Consider the following 13,871-nt stretch of genomic DNA (forward strand, 5'->3'; position numbering starts at 1 on the left):
CTCGCTTTGTGTCAACTTGTCGTGTACGAGTATTGTTGTGCAGAGATGTTGTTCAAGATACTGATACTGACCAACTTTTTATTCTTGCAATTCCCACCCGAATCGTCCCTGCCCATCGCCGTGGTAATATCCAGATGCCCCCAGGAGTTCATATCCCCTTGTTATTAATTAAGAACAAAACTTAAAAAAAAATATAATTCAATTCTTATTAGTATAGTTCGAATGCAAGTATGCAAATTACAATGAAGCGACGACGAGTTAATTAAAGGCTGCGTCGCGACGCTCTCGTCTAAGTACCCGGGACGCACACACACACACACACAACGAGAAAAAAAACAATTGCCAATTGTAATTAACGAATCAAGTCGTCATTCTGTTTTTCTTAACTACTTGCCAAGTAGGAAGTAGTCGCAACAGTGTATCAATGATACAATGTAAGCAAAATTTAAATTACATTAATATAATCTGTTACAAATTCCATTCGTAATCGCGCACGTAAATAATTGTTTTCCGACGATAAAAATTGAATACAAATCATTCGAATTCTTCATAGTTAATCGATCGCAGCAATAAAACAATATAATCTCGATTCGTGCGCGTCGTCGTGTTTTCCGATTATAGAATTTAATAATAATTATTTAATTTTTTTCCGCGATAACTTTCCGCTTATTATTATTAATAATAATATTTTATACTCATTCTTATCAAAATTGTATTAGAATGTATAAGAGGAGGTGCGATCATCTAATGATCTGATTAGATCGCGTTCTAATCGAGTCATCATCGTTTTCAAAGAAACAATGAAACGACAATTACAAAATAAAAATGGCGACCTACTAATACTACTCGTTCATCGCCATATTGTTGTTGTTGTTTGTTGTTTGCAATTATTATATTGTATTTGCAACTTATCGCAGTGATTAAAAATGAATTGTTGTTTCCGTTTCTGCTAAAAATCATCAAAAAAAAAATCCTTAATAATTATATGCGTTCCGATGAATCGTGGAATCTTTGTTGCTTTTACGAAAATAAATGTGAAATACGGTTAAAAGGCGCGCAAACACAAAGAGAATCGGAGCTTGATGGGAAAAAAGGCAAAACGAAGAGAGATGATGCGCAGCGGTTTTCGGAGACGAGAACTCTCCACCATTCCACCACCAACAACAACATCAACATAGTAACAAAGAAAAATAAGGGTGATCTCATCATCATTGAAATGACAAAGGAAATTCGGTTGCTATGACGATGATGATATTTTCGAACATAGTTTCCGTTGCCAAGGTGAATGTTATTGTTGTTGTTGTTGCAAGAGCAATTTGCAAAAGACAAATCTAGTTTGCTTGGTGGAATGGCGATAATACGACGGACGATCGGAGGGGTTCAGAGTGCATGTGCTGCGTGCGGTTGCTGAGAGGCGAGGGGAGGACGGCGGAGGAGGACGTGTCGTCGGTTGTGGGGGGGCAATGAAAAGGCTGAAGGCGGACCGAGCGATTTCAGTTTTCGAACAACAGCTGAGCGGAGACGATGAGTGTGTGAAAGGCGCAAACGGCCACTACCGAATAGACGAACAGACAGTTTTATATAGTTCGCCAGTGGAGCGAACGAGACAACAACAACAGGAACCCTTCGGACAGGCTCTCTTTATCCTGACAACCGGCTCAATCTCAGCGTTAGATTAGTCAGCGTCAGCGATAACAACAAAGAAGGAGACGGCGGCAGCGACCAGGGCCGTTGACTTTGCAGTTTGGAATTGTTATACAATCGTTTAACTTCTTCTTAATCTACGATAAATAGCGTGTTCATTGTTACTACAATCGTTCTGTGAATGAAACAGATGCTTGCGTCCGGTCAACAGTGATGTCAGTGTCCGCAAATATTTACCACGATTGTCAGAGCGGCGGCGGCGGTGGAGGTGCTGGAATCTTGGTTCATCAACAACAGCAACAGCAACCATCGGTGGATCATCACCTCTTCCTATCGAACGACTCCGATTCGTCCTTTCTGATCGGCGGCAGCGACAGCATCATCATGATGCAGGAACTCCTTCCCGCCGTCCTCCTCAGCGCCGAATGCATGCCCTGGCTTTGGGCGGCGATCGGCTCCTGCCTCGTCGGCCTCAGCGGGATCCTTCCCCTTCTCGTCATCCCCATCGACCAAACGGACAACCTGAAACAAGGCGGTAAGTCAGATATCAGAAAACAAACTTTCCATGACAACAGTTACCATAGCAATTAATGAAAACGTCGTTGCAACGCGAGATCCAAGCAATCGTCTTGTTTGTTTACACGCATTGAGAAAACAAACAAACAAACAAACAAAAGCAAATTGCCGATTCCGATTGGTCCAACCCGATGCTGAACGTCAAAAGTGACAGTAGTTAATGCGCGCACGTGTGTTTTCGAATACGCATTCAAAAATGCAGAACGAATTCCTTTGTTCCGACACGCATCTGCTCTCGTGTGCAAAAATGCACAAAACAAAGTCTATTCGTGGAAGTGCTGATAACTGCGGGTCGCGCAAATACCGATGTTGTTGATGATGATGTAAAAAAAAAAGCTGGAATCATTTCCTCGTTGCAGCGCGACCGATAAGCAAAAGCGAACGAAATCATTACTCACCAACAAACACATGAATGTGGAGAAGACTCTGCTTTCCTCTGATTGCGATTAAACACAAAAATATTTACATTTCCTATTATTCGTGTCTCGTCGTAGACTGTGCACGCGCGCCTCAAGAAAAACAAAAACAACAAACGACGCATTTGACGTTTGAACAAAGAGAATAACAAAGATGGCGGTGTGTAGTAACCAATGGAAACGTTAGATTTTGGGAAGGTGGGGGTAAATTCAAATTAACGAAACACACTCAAATTGAATAAAAATGTATTAGAAGAGACGTTTCAGGTTTGGAACATTCCTGTTTTCGGATCTGATTGTTATAATACTTTTCTACCTGGACGACAATGACATAACGAACAAAAGGCAAAACCTTCGATACAAGCAACATGTTTGTTTTGTTTCGCGAGGTTGTAGGTCAAGGTTGGCCAGGAGTTGTTTGTAGGGCCCGACGGACGGACGGACGGATGGATGCAGACGAGCGGAACGGCGCTTTCGTTTTCTGTACAGTAGAGAAAACTCTCTCGACGTCTTACGTAATTATTGAGAATAATAATAATATGAACGGAATCTGCTGCACACACAGAGAGAAACAAAGAAAAAAACAATGCAATGAAAGTTGATTTCTACTCGAATTTAACGTAACGAAATTTTAGATCGATTGCTAAGCAACAAAAACAAAAAGCAAATAATTTAAAATTGCATTGTAATGCTATATTACCATGACTACGGTTTCGCAATTACTTTTTTTTGTATGGAATTACTAAGCGGGGTTAAGCGGGACGCGCAGACATCTCAACACCAATTGATAACGCGAATGAGGACATGTGATATTGGCGAAGAATCGCCTTCAGCAATAGAAACTCGCTGCAATTCGAGCGATAAGGATGCATCGATGCTGTCCGTGGAGCAATAACAACAACATAAACAACAACAACAACTATATAAATCTCGAACATAGATAGATGTTGACTACTTTAGAACATCAGTCAGTCGAATATAAATAATTGGATCGAACGCGATCGAAAGAACTGAAATGATGCAATTACAGTGTTTTTCGATTAATTGCGACTCTGCAAACGGGACGAACGCCAGCAATTGTAGACAGTTGACGACGTTGCTATGCGACCTTGGATAGTGAGCGAACGATGTAAACAAAAATACGCGAAAAACAAATGAACTGTGCGAAGTTCTCGCCTTCTTGATGATGATCATGATGATGGTACGAATTTAAACCGACCGAAATGACTTTGTATAGATATTATTATTATTAAATAGACGACGACGAGTTCATATATGAAAGTATCATTTCGAGTACCATCATCATCCAACAATTTATTGTCCATTGTTTGGGAATAGAGCGTAATCTCGAGTGGGCGATTCGAAACGAAACGAAATAGCGACGATAACGTACCTAAGAGACAGAGTGAGAGACTTCTAATCGCGAATACGTGAGGCGGCGATTTCAATATAAAAAAAAAACTACATCCTAATTGATTTTGGGAGGTGGAGGAGGACAATATGATCAGGAAAAAGTAGAGAAAACAAATCTCTCGATCGATTACTATTATTACTAATTATGAAACTATCTGCGCTGCATGTGGCAACTATGCTGTTGCTGCTGTCGCCATTGATCGACGGTTGCCCAGGCGATGGACGCGTTTCGGCGAAATGCACTTTATAATTGTTTCCTAGCAACGCGCAAACATATAGACGAGGAGGACCTTTGATCTCGATAATTACTGAAACGTTCCCCACACACACACACATATCAATGGTTACGGAAATAAATGTGTTCGCGCTTTAAATCAAATACAACAAATACAGTTTTCTAATTGCAATTATGATGATTAATCCAAGTTTCGCAATAGAGCCTAATAGTTTTCGAGAAGTCAATGATGATAAATGCTGGATGATTCACGCAGCTGCTTTACACTTTGTCTTTAAATAACTCATTTGCAAGTGTACAGAGAGAGAAATATTCGAAGGTCACCGAATTCGGATAATACTTAATGCATTCGCATCTAGAACAAACGAACGAATTAACAGCATAAACAGATATTGCGTAATCGAATTTAAACAACTATCATCTAGTCGCCTTCTCTCTTTCCTACTCATTCTCATCATCGTCCGGAGCAACCATATCTATGTTTTGTTTTTCGTTGTTTAACATTTGCTTGCTTGACGACTTTTTCTGCAGATAGCGCCAACCGACTGAAGACTTTACTCAGCTTCGCCGTGGGCGGACTCCTCGGGGACGTGTTTCTGCATTCCCTGCCCGAGATCTGGACCAACGAAGCGGCGAGAAACGGTAAGAAAACGGAAATTTGGGTCAGACGATAAATGCTCTCTCTCTCTCTCTCCTTTGCACATCTAATCTAATCTGAAAAAAATATATATAAAAAAATGAAAATCCACCTTCAATAAAGCAATAAAATGCGAGCTTACAAAAGAATGCAAGGATCATAATAATATTATATGCGGAGGACAACGAACGAATTGAATCGAGGAGAGATCGTTATCCGCTGCTATAAATACGTTTATCGCACGTTCGCTGTTATCCGGCTCAGCTTGCTTGGGGGGGAATCAAAACATTACGCAAATTTCAATTTGGGAAAACAAAGAGTGTGATTAACCTTGAAATGATTTATGTATACCTTTTATGCAGGCGGACAACCGTCCATGTACAGCGGTCTGCTGATCCTCTCCGGCTTGCTCATATTTGTAATAGCCGAGAAGGTGTTTTCGGTGATCACGCAAATCTCCGAAGCGGAAGCAAAGGCTGAAGACGATCAGAAGCACCATCATCATCAGCTCAACAACAACACCGAGGGCTACACGAAGAGACAACAGGATGAAGTGGCGGATGATAAGAAGGACGTCGCCAACGGCAAGAAACATGTAACATACAATAACAATGTCAGTGGACAGAAATTGATAATATAATATGTTTGCGCAGATTACGGGTTACCTGAACTTGATAGCCAACATGATCGACAACTTCACGCACGGGCTCTCGCTGGGCGGCGCCTTCCTCGTCTCCTTCCGCTTGGGTTGTCTCACCACCTTCGCCATTCTCGTGCACGAGATACCGCACGAGGTCGGCGATTTCGCCATACTCTTGAAGTCGGGTTTCTCGCGCTGGGAGGCGGCGAAACTGCAACTCATCACCGCCGGCGGAGGTCTGCTCGGATCGATAGCCGCGATCGCATTCAGCGGTGCATCCAACTCTATAGGTACATATGAACCGAGCAATTAACGATCAATCCGATATCGATATTAATATTAACTTACTTTGTGCGTGGTGCAGAGGCTCGGACTTCGTGGATAATGCCATTTACGGCGGGCACTTTCCTGCACATCGCACTCGTCACCGTTCTGCCGGATCTCCTCAAGGAGGACGACCCGAAGGAATCTTTCAAACAGCTGTCCGCCCTCTTGGCGGGCATCGCGATCATGGCGTTCGTCACCAGCGTCTTCGAGTAGACCGGGAAAGAGAAGAGAAGGAAGTGATGATCCACTTGTAAATATTCTTGGAAATTGTGCTCCGTCATTCCTACAAACAAGCAGATTTATATTATATTAGTTTTTTTTTCGTGCCAAATACACTTTAGATTTATATAAATATATAGAGATTTACAATTATTTTTTACTATTACTATTATAATTATATACACACACACTCACACACAAAACAAGTAATAGTTATTGTTTTTTTTTTACATTTTTTTTTCTTTCGTTATATTAGTTTTAATGAACTAATAATCATTATTGTTGTTTCATGTGATATTAATCTGTTTTTTCTTTTTCCCATGATTTTCTGTTACTTTCGTCAACTTGTATTTCGCAATTATATTCGAACAGAGCAGTGGGAGACATGTTATATTATTATGATTACCTACAGTACTTAAAAAGAAAAGTATAAAATTATGTCTGTTCTGTGTATATGTAAGCAAGAGATATACAATACATACAAATATATAGTGTCGAGTGAGTGTGCAACATCATCAATGATGATAATCTACGCTCGTTCCGATAACAAAAAATTTGATCATTTATTATATATATATATATTGTAAAATAAATATATTTTTCCTAAATGTGTTATTATGTATAAATATATATATGTAGTGTGTATAACATGAATGAAATGAAATATATATATATTACTTTAATAAGAATATTGTTTGATTTTCTCAAATTTTGAAAAGTAATGTAGATAACCCAAGTTGCACAACGAAATCAACCAATAGGAATATCGTAAATCTGACATTAAAGGTAGGTAAACAATTTGCGAAAATATACGATATGGAAAATAACGTTTCGCAATGATTATGAAAAGATCATTGAACCGAAACGACCGACCGATATTTTTAAACAAATCTAATTGAATATTATGATTCATTAACAGAATAAACGCTTACTCTTGCATTGAACGATAGATAAATCGAACTATATATAAATGCGATTACGCGAAATAAGAGTGTGTTTTGGGATGTGTTATGGTTAGTGATAAGAAAAACACTGCGATAAATAAATAATATGTAATAAGTCTGTTAACGTTGGCAACCAGTCGACTTTGGTAAAGTGGGCTTTTCCTAATTGACACTTATCCGGGTTGATGCGAGCGGAATGTACGTGAGCAAGAGCAGCTTGAGTCTGGCGACGAGCGCGAGTCCGATTCCTGGAAATCTGGCGCTGCGAGAGTCGCAAGATGACGACGTCCTTTCGGACACGCTCGCCGTCTTCCACGACTCGTACGTCAACGTGATACCGATCACGTCGACGACACGCAGATCTAAATACGTGCCGATCTTCAAGGGCGATCAACAGAAGCAGCAGCAGCATGATGAGAAAGGCACCATCAAGCAGGTTTTTGTTGTCGTTGTCCGATGAGTAATAAACAAAAATGGAAATAATAAAGAAAGGTGTGTGAATAATTACGTTGCAGGTGAGATGGGTCGAATTGGCGGGGAAGTATTACTTTGTCGCTCTGTCCACCAACGGGCTTCACATTTACGACGATGAGGCTTCGAACCTGGTGTACAGGCACGCGTGCAGGGAAACGGGAGACGAGAACAGTAGGATTGATTTCGACGAATTCGCAGTGTCGTGAGATTAATGTTTGCGTTTGCAGGCTACAACATCGGGATATGCACGCTCAAGGGCGACGTGCTCTGCGTGGGCACGCACCTGGGTACGGTGTGGATATTCAAGGTCGTCGGCGACGACGATTTCAAAGTGGTGAATCGGGTGTACGCTCACGACGAGGCCGTCACCCTTCTGGAGGGCTACGGCAACTTCATGGCCTCCTCCTCCGAATTCATCACGTACCTCTGGAGCTTCAACGACAGAGCATTCGACATCATCCGGAAGATCGACGTGCACGGCCTCCACTCGACGCCATCCGCGCTCAGGTTCAAGTTCGGTCTGATCGTGTTGGGTTATGCGAGCGGCGAATTCTGCATTTTCGATCTGAACGACGAGAGCTTCTGCCTGCGAACAGTCGCGCACAAGCTCAAAATTACGGCGCTCGATTTCGCCGCCACCTTCAAGATCGTCACCGTCTCCAACGACTGCTACATCAAGCTCTTCAAGTACGAGCAGCTCGCCCAAAACGTCCGTTAACCCTTGCAGACACGAAACCTTATCGCAAAAACATCATCAAAATACTGCTGCAGGTGACGCCGTTGCAGGCGATATTCAACGAGGATGGACCGCTCTTCGGCGTCGGCTTCCTGAACCATTCCTGCACCGAATTCTGCACCATCACCGGCGACTGCAGCGACGTCAAGATCTACATAGACTGGGAGAGCGACGTCGTGGAAATCATCGAGATCAAAGATTAGATCTTCAGCTTTTTCTTCTTCGGCTTGACGCCCAGCGACGGGATTTTGAATACAGTGCTGCGAAAATAATTAAATTAGATTTCATAAATATTATGCCTATTGTTAACTTACTGGCAGGTGGTGCAAATGGGACTGAACTTGCAGAAAACTGAAAGTAAAAAATAGTTAACATAAATAATAAATGATAATTGAATATTATATAAAACTCACTTGATAAACAAACTGAGCAGACGTAGCCAATATCGATGAGTTCGCGATGACAGAAACATGCCGCCCTATAATCAACCTTAACGGGTGGAGGTAAGACAAGTTTCTGCCTGATCGGTGGCTCCGGCAGGAAGACCCACAGCAGATACTGCAACAATCCTTGCATCTGCGGCACCCTCAGGTACATGCCGCTGGTGATGTCGCAGCCCTGCTGCAGCAGACTCAGGTGCTGATCCAGAGCGCACACGTCGATGACCACATTTTGTTTCTGCGCCGTGAAGAACACGTTCATGTAATTCATGTATTGCGATGCCGAATCGCCGCTCCCTGTCACAACCAGGATTCTGCTATTTAGCTAGTAATATCAAATAAGTTCAACAATCTATTCAAGTTTTAATAGAAGCAACACTCACCTTCAATCCTGGCGCTTTAATCCTATTGATACGGTGTATGTAACAGAGGGCCATTGCGATGGCCCCAGCGAGAAGTGATTCTGTGATCACTGTCGACGTCTCCGAGGTCAGTATCTTGGCCAGATTCTGTTTGATTGTCTTCTCCACCAATGTGAATACCTCATACTGTCCATCGATTTGCCTCACATCCAATTGCTTCCCGGGACCAGGATAGATGAATTCGCTATTATCAATCAAACATATATGTATTACAATATACGTATGTATGCTATTTGGTATTGTTGTTACCTCAATTTCGAATGGCATGCCATGACCGCCAATTTGTTTTGCGCCTTCTGCATCAGGTGGGCATTGGCGAATGCGATCACCGAGTCCACGCACTGAGTGAGAACGTGCGGATTCTCGCGGAGGATCCGCTGCGCCGGGTTCGAGTCCATTATGATCACCAGGAGACTCGTCTCGTCCGTGTTCGTGAAATCCGCGGATTTCTCCGTGCTTCCCTCCAGGTCCATCATCATAACCACGAGCACGAGATTTTTAAGGTTCTCCTATACGCACCGACAACAACAATAACAAACAACGCCATCATTTTTTTTTTATTTCTTTCGCAGCGCTGCCAATAGAAAATCAAAATTGCCAACAGAAATGAAAACCATTTGAACTATTATTATTTTGATGAAATATTTAAATTTGAAACGATTATAAATTCGCAATTAATCTATATTAATGGTATTGAGCAGTATTGAGGAGATCAGTCGAATAGAAATTCTATGCAATGCGAAAATAAATGTTTGCGATTTAAATGAACTACCGAGTCCATATATACTTTACGCATGACGAGTGTGCTATGTGTGCAAGTAAAATTGTAAAGTAAAACAAAATAGAAAGAAATTGCTGTGTGATGCGTTGAGGAGAGAGAACGCTGAACGATGGTAGCTTTGAGGGAGATTTTCAGTGAGTACACTTACACGAAGATTGCAATTGGGGTGGTCTGCATCCTCCTGTATGTTGGTCTGATAAGTGGAAAGGAGAATCGAGAGGAGATGTTGGAAGATGGTGCAGATGAGGTGTTTGTGCCCACCGATGAATGGAAAGTTGTTAAGAAAGGTATGCTGCTACTGTTAGGGTGCATGCAGAATGATGATTGAAAGGTTTGTTGCAGGTCAGAAGATCCCCGCTGGGTTGCATGTCAGGATGAACCTGGAAACAGGGCTGAACGAGGCCAAACTATTGGACGGTGGTAGCAAATCTAAATCGGGTGCAGTTGCTACGACTGTGGCGACGACTTCGCAGGAGAAGAAAAGCAATCACCTTCTGCCAGGTGTTAATTTGGAGAAGGTCAAGTTCAAATCGTATGATCAGATCAAGAAGGAGCTGCGCGATGCCAACGTCGTCCCAAAGACTGATATGGAAGTCTTGAAGGAGCTGGTGGATAGACACGAGAAAAACGGCGCCTCTCTGAAACTGCTCGAGGACTTGGAGTATTTGGGCCACCAGTACGATAACGCTCTGGAGTTCATCCGTTTGGACGGCTTCAGGACGGTTATCCACCATAACCTTAATGGCTCCAATCTCATCGACTACGAGGAGGAGCACGAGGATGAGCTGAAGCGAATGACGCTCGTGCTGCTCGGCTCGCTGGCGCAGAACAACCCCAAGGTGCAGATCCACGCGATGGAGACGAACACGTTGACGATGCTGCAGCGACTCCTCGGCGAGAGGAATCCCGACGTGAGGTCGTCGGCAGTGTACGCTCTGGGCAGCGTGCTCAGGAGGTTCCCGTTCGCGCAACGAAAGTTCGGCGAGAGCGGTGGCTTCGAGAACCTCGTCGATCTGATCGAGTCCGGCAACATCAAGGTGGGCCTGAAAGTGATCACGTTGCTTAGCGACCTCCTCAACGAGATGGAGCAGGTGGAGGAGGAGAAAGAGTTGAACAAGATCGAGCAGTACCGGCAGGTGGAGGTGCGGAATCGACTGCTCGCCTTGAACTACAACAACATACTGACCACGTTCCTGGTGAACGTGGTCAAAGCGGATCCGGCCGACGAGGATGGCATCGAGATATGCACGGTTGCGATCAAGCAGATCGGAGCTACTACTAAAGATCGTCGTCTGAACGCTGAGCTGTAATCAAAATAGGTACGAATGCATTAAAGAATGAAACGACGTGGAGATAGATGTGTGATCATCATTCCTTGTGGCAAACAAAGTCATAATAATACCATTGAAAAGGGATAAATATACAAATATTTACTTTAACCTGAGAATCCTCAATTTGTTGTTGTTGTTGTTTTTTTCATTCAACGTTCCCCCATTCAATTTCAAAATTGAAGCAATAATCTCCATGGCAACGCAAACCATATTAATAATAATAATAATAAAAAACTGATGCATATTTCTGTTGTTATGGAAACCTATTATAAAGTACATTGGGAGGAGCGAGTTAATTTGTTTTGTCGCTGTTCGTTCGGACGATCTCGGGGGCGGATTGAGTGCGATAGGCCACCGAAGCAGCAGCGGCAACCGCCCCCATCGATGGTGGTTGGCAGCACTTGACGCTCGTGTAGTAAGTGTTCTCGGAAACGCTCGAATTCGAGACGGTCATCAGCTCGTACTTGGCGGACCTGGGGCTCAAATGCTGCTGCTGCTGCTGTTGTAGATCATCTTCTTCCTGTACCTGAGCCAACTTTCTCTCTTCTCTTGATGATGTCGTCGTCGACGACGTGGTCAGCTTGCTTTCGGAGCAGTCGCCGCCGCTCTGTGACGGCTTCTTGAAGCACGTCGTTGTCGTCGTCGTCTTCCGGCCGTTGTGTATAAACTGCAACTTGCTGTTCGTCTCTGTCTTCAGCTCGTGCACTCGCATCCTGTCCAACGTTAGATGCAGTCGATCGATTTCCAGCTGCAAACAGAGATTGTCGTGGATGAGGGCGCCGTTCTGTTTTATGATCTGCAGATATTTCTTGCTGCTCGGCGGAATCGGTTTGGCGAATTGCCTCCTCACGATCTCGTTCAGTTCGTTCTGCAACTTCTCGAAATCGGCCTTGCACTCTTTCAGCGTCCTCTCGTGCACCTGCTCGAGACTCGCCAGACGATTCTTCAGGCTCGACTTGCAGCTCTTCATCCTCAGAAACTTTACGCTCAGATTGTAGTTGGCCTCGAGCGTCTGATTCAGCGTGTTCTTCAGATGAGACAACTCTTTCTTGTGATCACCGCAACCGCCTCCTCCACCTCCACCTCCTGCTGCTGCTTCTTGCCTCTTCAACTTCTTGTAACTGTTCATCTCGTTGCAGTACTGCTCCTTCTCCTTGTAGTAGAATCGTCGTTCATCCTCCAGCTGCTGCTTCAGATTAGCGTTCGATCTTCTCTGTCTCTTCAGATCGATCGCCAACTGCTCTTTGTCTCTGGCCAAGGCGGCGATCGCTTTGTCCTTCTTCTCTGTATCGTGCTGCATCGAGTGCACCGTCACCTGAAGCCCGTCGATCTGCCTCTTCAGCAGACTCAGCTCCGACTCAAAGTTGACTTGCTGCAGCGTTCTGTCTCCTCCACCGCTGCTACCCTCCATCGATTCCCGCCGCTTCTTCCGCCGTCCCTTCGACGACGACGACGACAACAACCAGGCGATCTTTCCTATTTAACGAGTTAACTATCTCTGCACACGCTCTCGATCGTCTGCTCAATCCTCATAATACATTCAACACTCTCTCTATATATGCAATTCTTGACACACACGCATGCAAAAATATCTGACGTTCAAATCATAGTAACAACGACGACAACAACAACAATAAACAAAAGATGGCAAGGATCCTTGAAACAAACAAAAAAGAATAACTTTTGGACCAATCACCTTTCATCATTTTTCTTTTATCGTCTCCATCTGCAAGCCACAAATGTCAACAACAAAGAAAGACCCTCTTTCAGTTTCCCAGAAGAGAAATTGTCCTTGGCAACAAGGGTGAATATCAGGTAGAGAAGCAAACGAACGGCGACCTATATGAAAGAAAGAAAGAAAGAAAAACGTTAAATTAATGTTAATTAAACATTGATGTTCCTCCTCTTGGTTTATCCTCTTGTGTTTCTTATTCATGTCTGATTCATGTTTCGATTGAGCGCCGCCCCGCGATCATAATAAGTACTGTAATTTGAACATCGCCTTGGCAACTGATTTGTTTATTAAGTTTGTGGTGGCAGCGCCGCGAGTCGGTTTGCATTTTGATTTCGAGATGGAATTACTGTGTATTTGGATCTAACGACATCATCATCATCATGATAATTATCATAATAATGACGACGTCTTTGTTTTGTAATTTTGAACAACGTTTGATGATGAACGTCGTCGTTGTTGTTGTTGTTTTCTTTTCGTGGAATGCAATTCGTTTGAAACGAGCGGCAACGCGCATTCGAAAAGAATGATGACGATTGGTGGAGATGCGAAGTGGTGGGGATGAAACCGTTGCACGTGATGGGTGGACGAGAGGCGGCAACGTAGCAGAAGCGCGCATCGCATCCACTCCGCCATTTGCACTCACATCATTCTTTCAAGTGTCGTCGTCCGTTCGCAAACGCCGGCTCTAGTCACGTGCTGCAGCAAATCACATTCTACAAACATCCACCAGAAATAATGGCAGACGAATACTTTTTCGGTAAGTACTGAACGAAAGCGAGAGCCGCCGTCGATCCTCACCTTTATTTCCAACGGGGCACCCCTATCTGCAGAGATCGGCGGCGGGGGCCCCCCAACATCACAACATCACTACCCACCGCACACACATACACATAAAAAAAAA

At 43.6% G+C, this 13,871-nt stretch overlaps 6 protein-coding genes across 7 annotated transcripts in view; 4 read left to right on the forward strand and 2 right to left on the reverse strand.

Annotated features, from left to right (window-relative positions):
- Positions 1-1,441: 1,441 nt before the first annotated feature.
- LOC108559007 (zinc transporter ZIP13 homolog) lies at positions 1,442-6,178 on the forward strand. The gene is made up of 5 exons (XM_017916121.1): positions 1,442-2,179; positions 4,816-4,926; positions 5,284-5,516; positions 5,575-5,851; positions 5,926-6,178. Exons 1-5 carry the CDS (start codon positions 1,858-1,860, stop codon positions 6,099-6,101), a joined length of 1,119 nt encoding a protein of 372 aa, XP_017771610.1. The 5' UTR covers positions 1,442-1,857; the 3' UTR covers positions 6,102-6,178.
- A 930-nt stretch (positions 6,179-7,108) lies between these two features.
- On the forward strand, positions 7,109-8,265 carry LOC108558994 (WD repeat-containing protein 54-like). Its single transcript, XM_017916102.1, has 3 exons — positions 7,109-7,487; positions 7,567-7,696; positions 7,753-8,265. Exons 1-3 carry the CDS (start codon positions 7,248-7,250, stop codon positions 8,241-8,243), a joined length of 861 nt encoding a protein of 286 aa, XP_017771591.1. The 5' UTR covers positions 7,109-7,247; the 3' UTR covers positions 8,244-8,265.
- A 166-nt stretch (positions 8,266-8,431) lies between these two features.
- On the reverse strand, positions 8,432-9,699 carry LOC108558992 (general transcription factor IIH subunit 3). The gene is made up of 5 exons (XM_017916101.1): positions 9,373-9,699; positions 9,085-9,307; positions 8,675-9,026; positions 8,576-8,612; positions 8,432-8,521 (listed from the first exon to the last, which is right to left on the reverse strand). Exons 1-5 carry the CDS (start codon positions 9,600-9,602, stop codon positions 8,461-8,463), a joined length of 903 nt encoding a protein of 300 aa, XP_017771590.1. The 5' UTR covers positions 9,603-9,699; the 3' UTR covers positions 8,432-8,460.
- Positions 9,700-9,892: 193 nt separating this feature from the next.
- LOC108558990 (nucleotide exchange factor SIL1) lies at positions 9,893-11,358 on the forward strand. Its single transcript, XM_017916099.1, has 2 exons — positions 9,893-10,191; positions 10,247-11,358. Exons 1-2 carry the CDS (start codon positions 10,014-10,016, stop codon positions 11,212-11,214), a joined length of 1,146 nt encoding a protein of 381 aa, XP_017771588.1. The 5' UTR covers positions 9,893-10,013; the 3' UTR covers positions 11,215-11,358.
- Positions 11,359-11,444: 86 nt separating this feature from the next.
- Positions 11,445-12,761, reverse strand: LOC108558991. Its single transcript, XM_017916100.1, has one exon. It carries the CDS (start codon positions 12,644-12,646, stop codon positions 11,528-11,530), a length of 1,119 nt encoding a protein of 372 aa, XP_017771589.1. The 5' UTR covers positions 12,647-12,761; the 3' UTR covers positions 11,445-11,527.
- An 800-nt stretch (positions 12,762-13,561) lies between these two features.
- LOC108558997 (nucleoplasmin-like protein) overlaps positions 13,562-13,871 on the forward strand; it is a 1,323-nt gene continuing 1,013 nt past the window's right edge. The window contains exon 1 of one of the 2 annotated variants that reach the window (XM_017916106.1): positions 13,562-13,727. In XM_017916106.1, coding sequence (XP_017771595.1) covers positions 13,706-13,727 — 22 coding nt within the window. In that variant the 5' untranslated portion in view covers positions 13,562-13,705. The remainder of the gene's footprint in view (positions 13,728-13,871) is intronic. The other variant, XM_017916107.1, reaches the window with a different exon arrangement.

Source organism: Nicrophorus vespilloides, unplaced genomic scaffold, assembly GCF_001412225.1.
Source record: "Nicrophorus vespilloides isolate i.1.1-1 unplaced genomic scaffold, Nicve_v1.0, whole genome shotgun sequence".
Taxonomy (NCBI): domain Eukaryota; kingdom Metazoa; phylum Arthropoda; class Insecta; order Coleoptera; family Silphidae; genus Nicrophorus; species Nicrophorus vespilloides.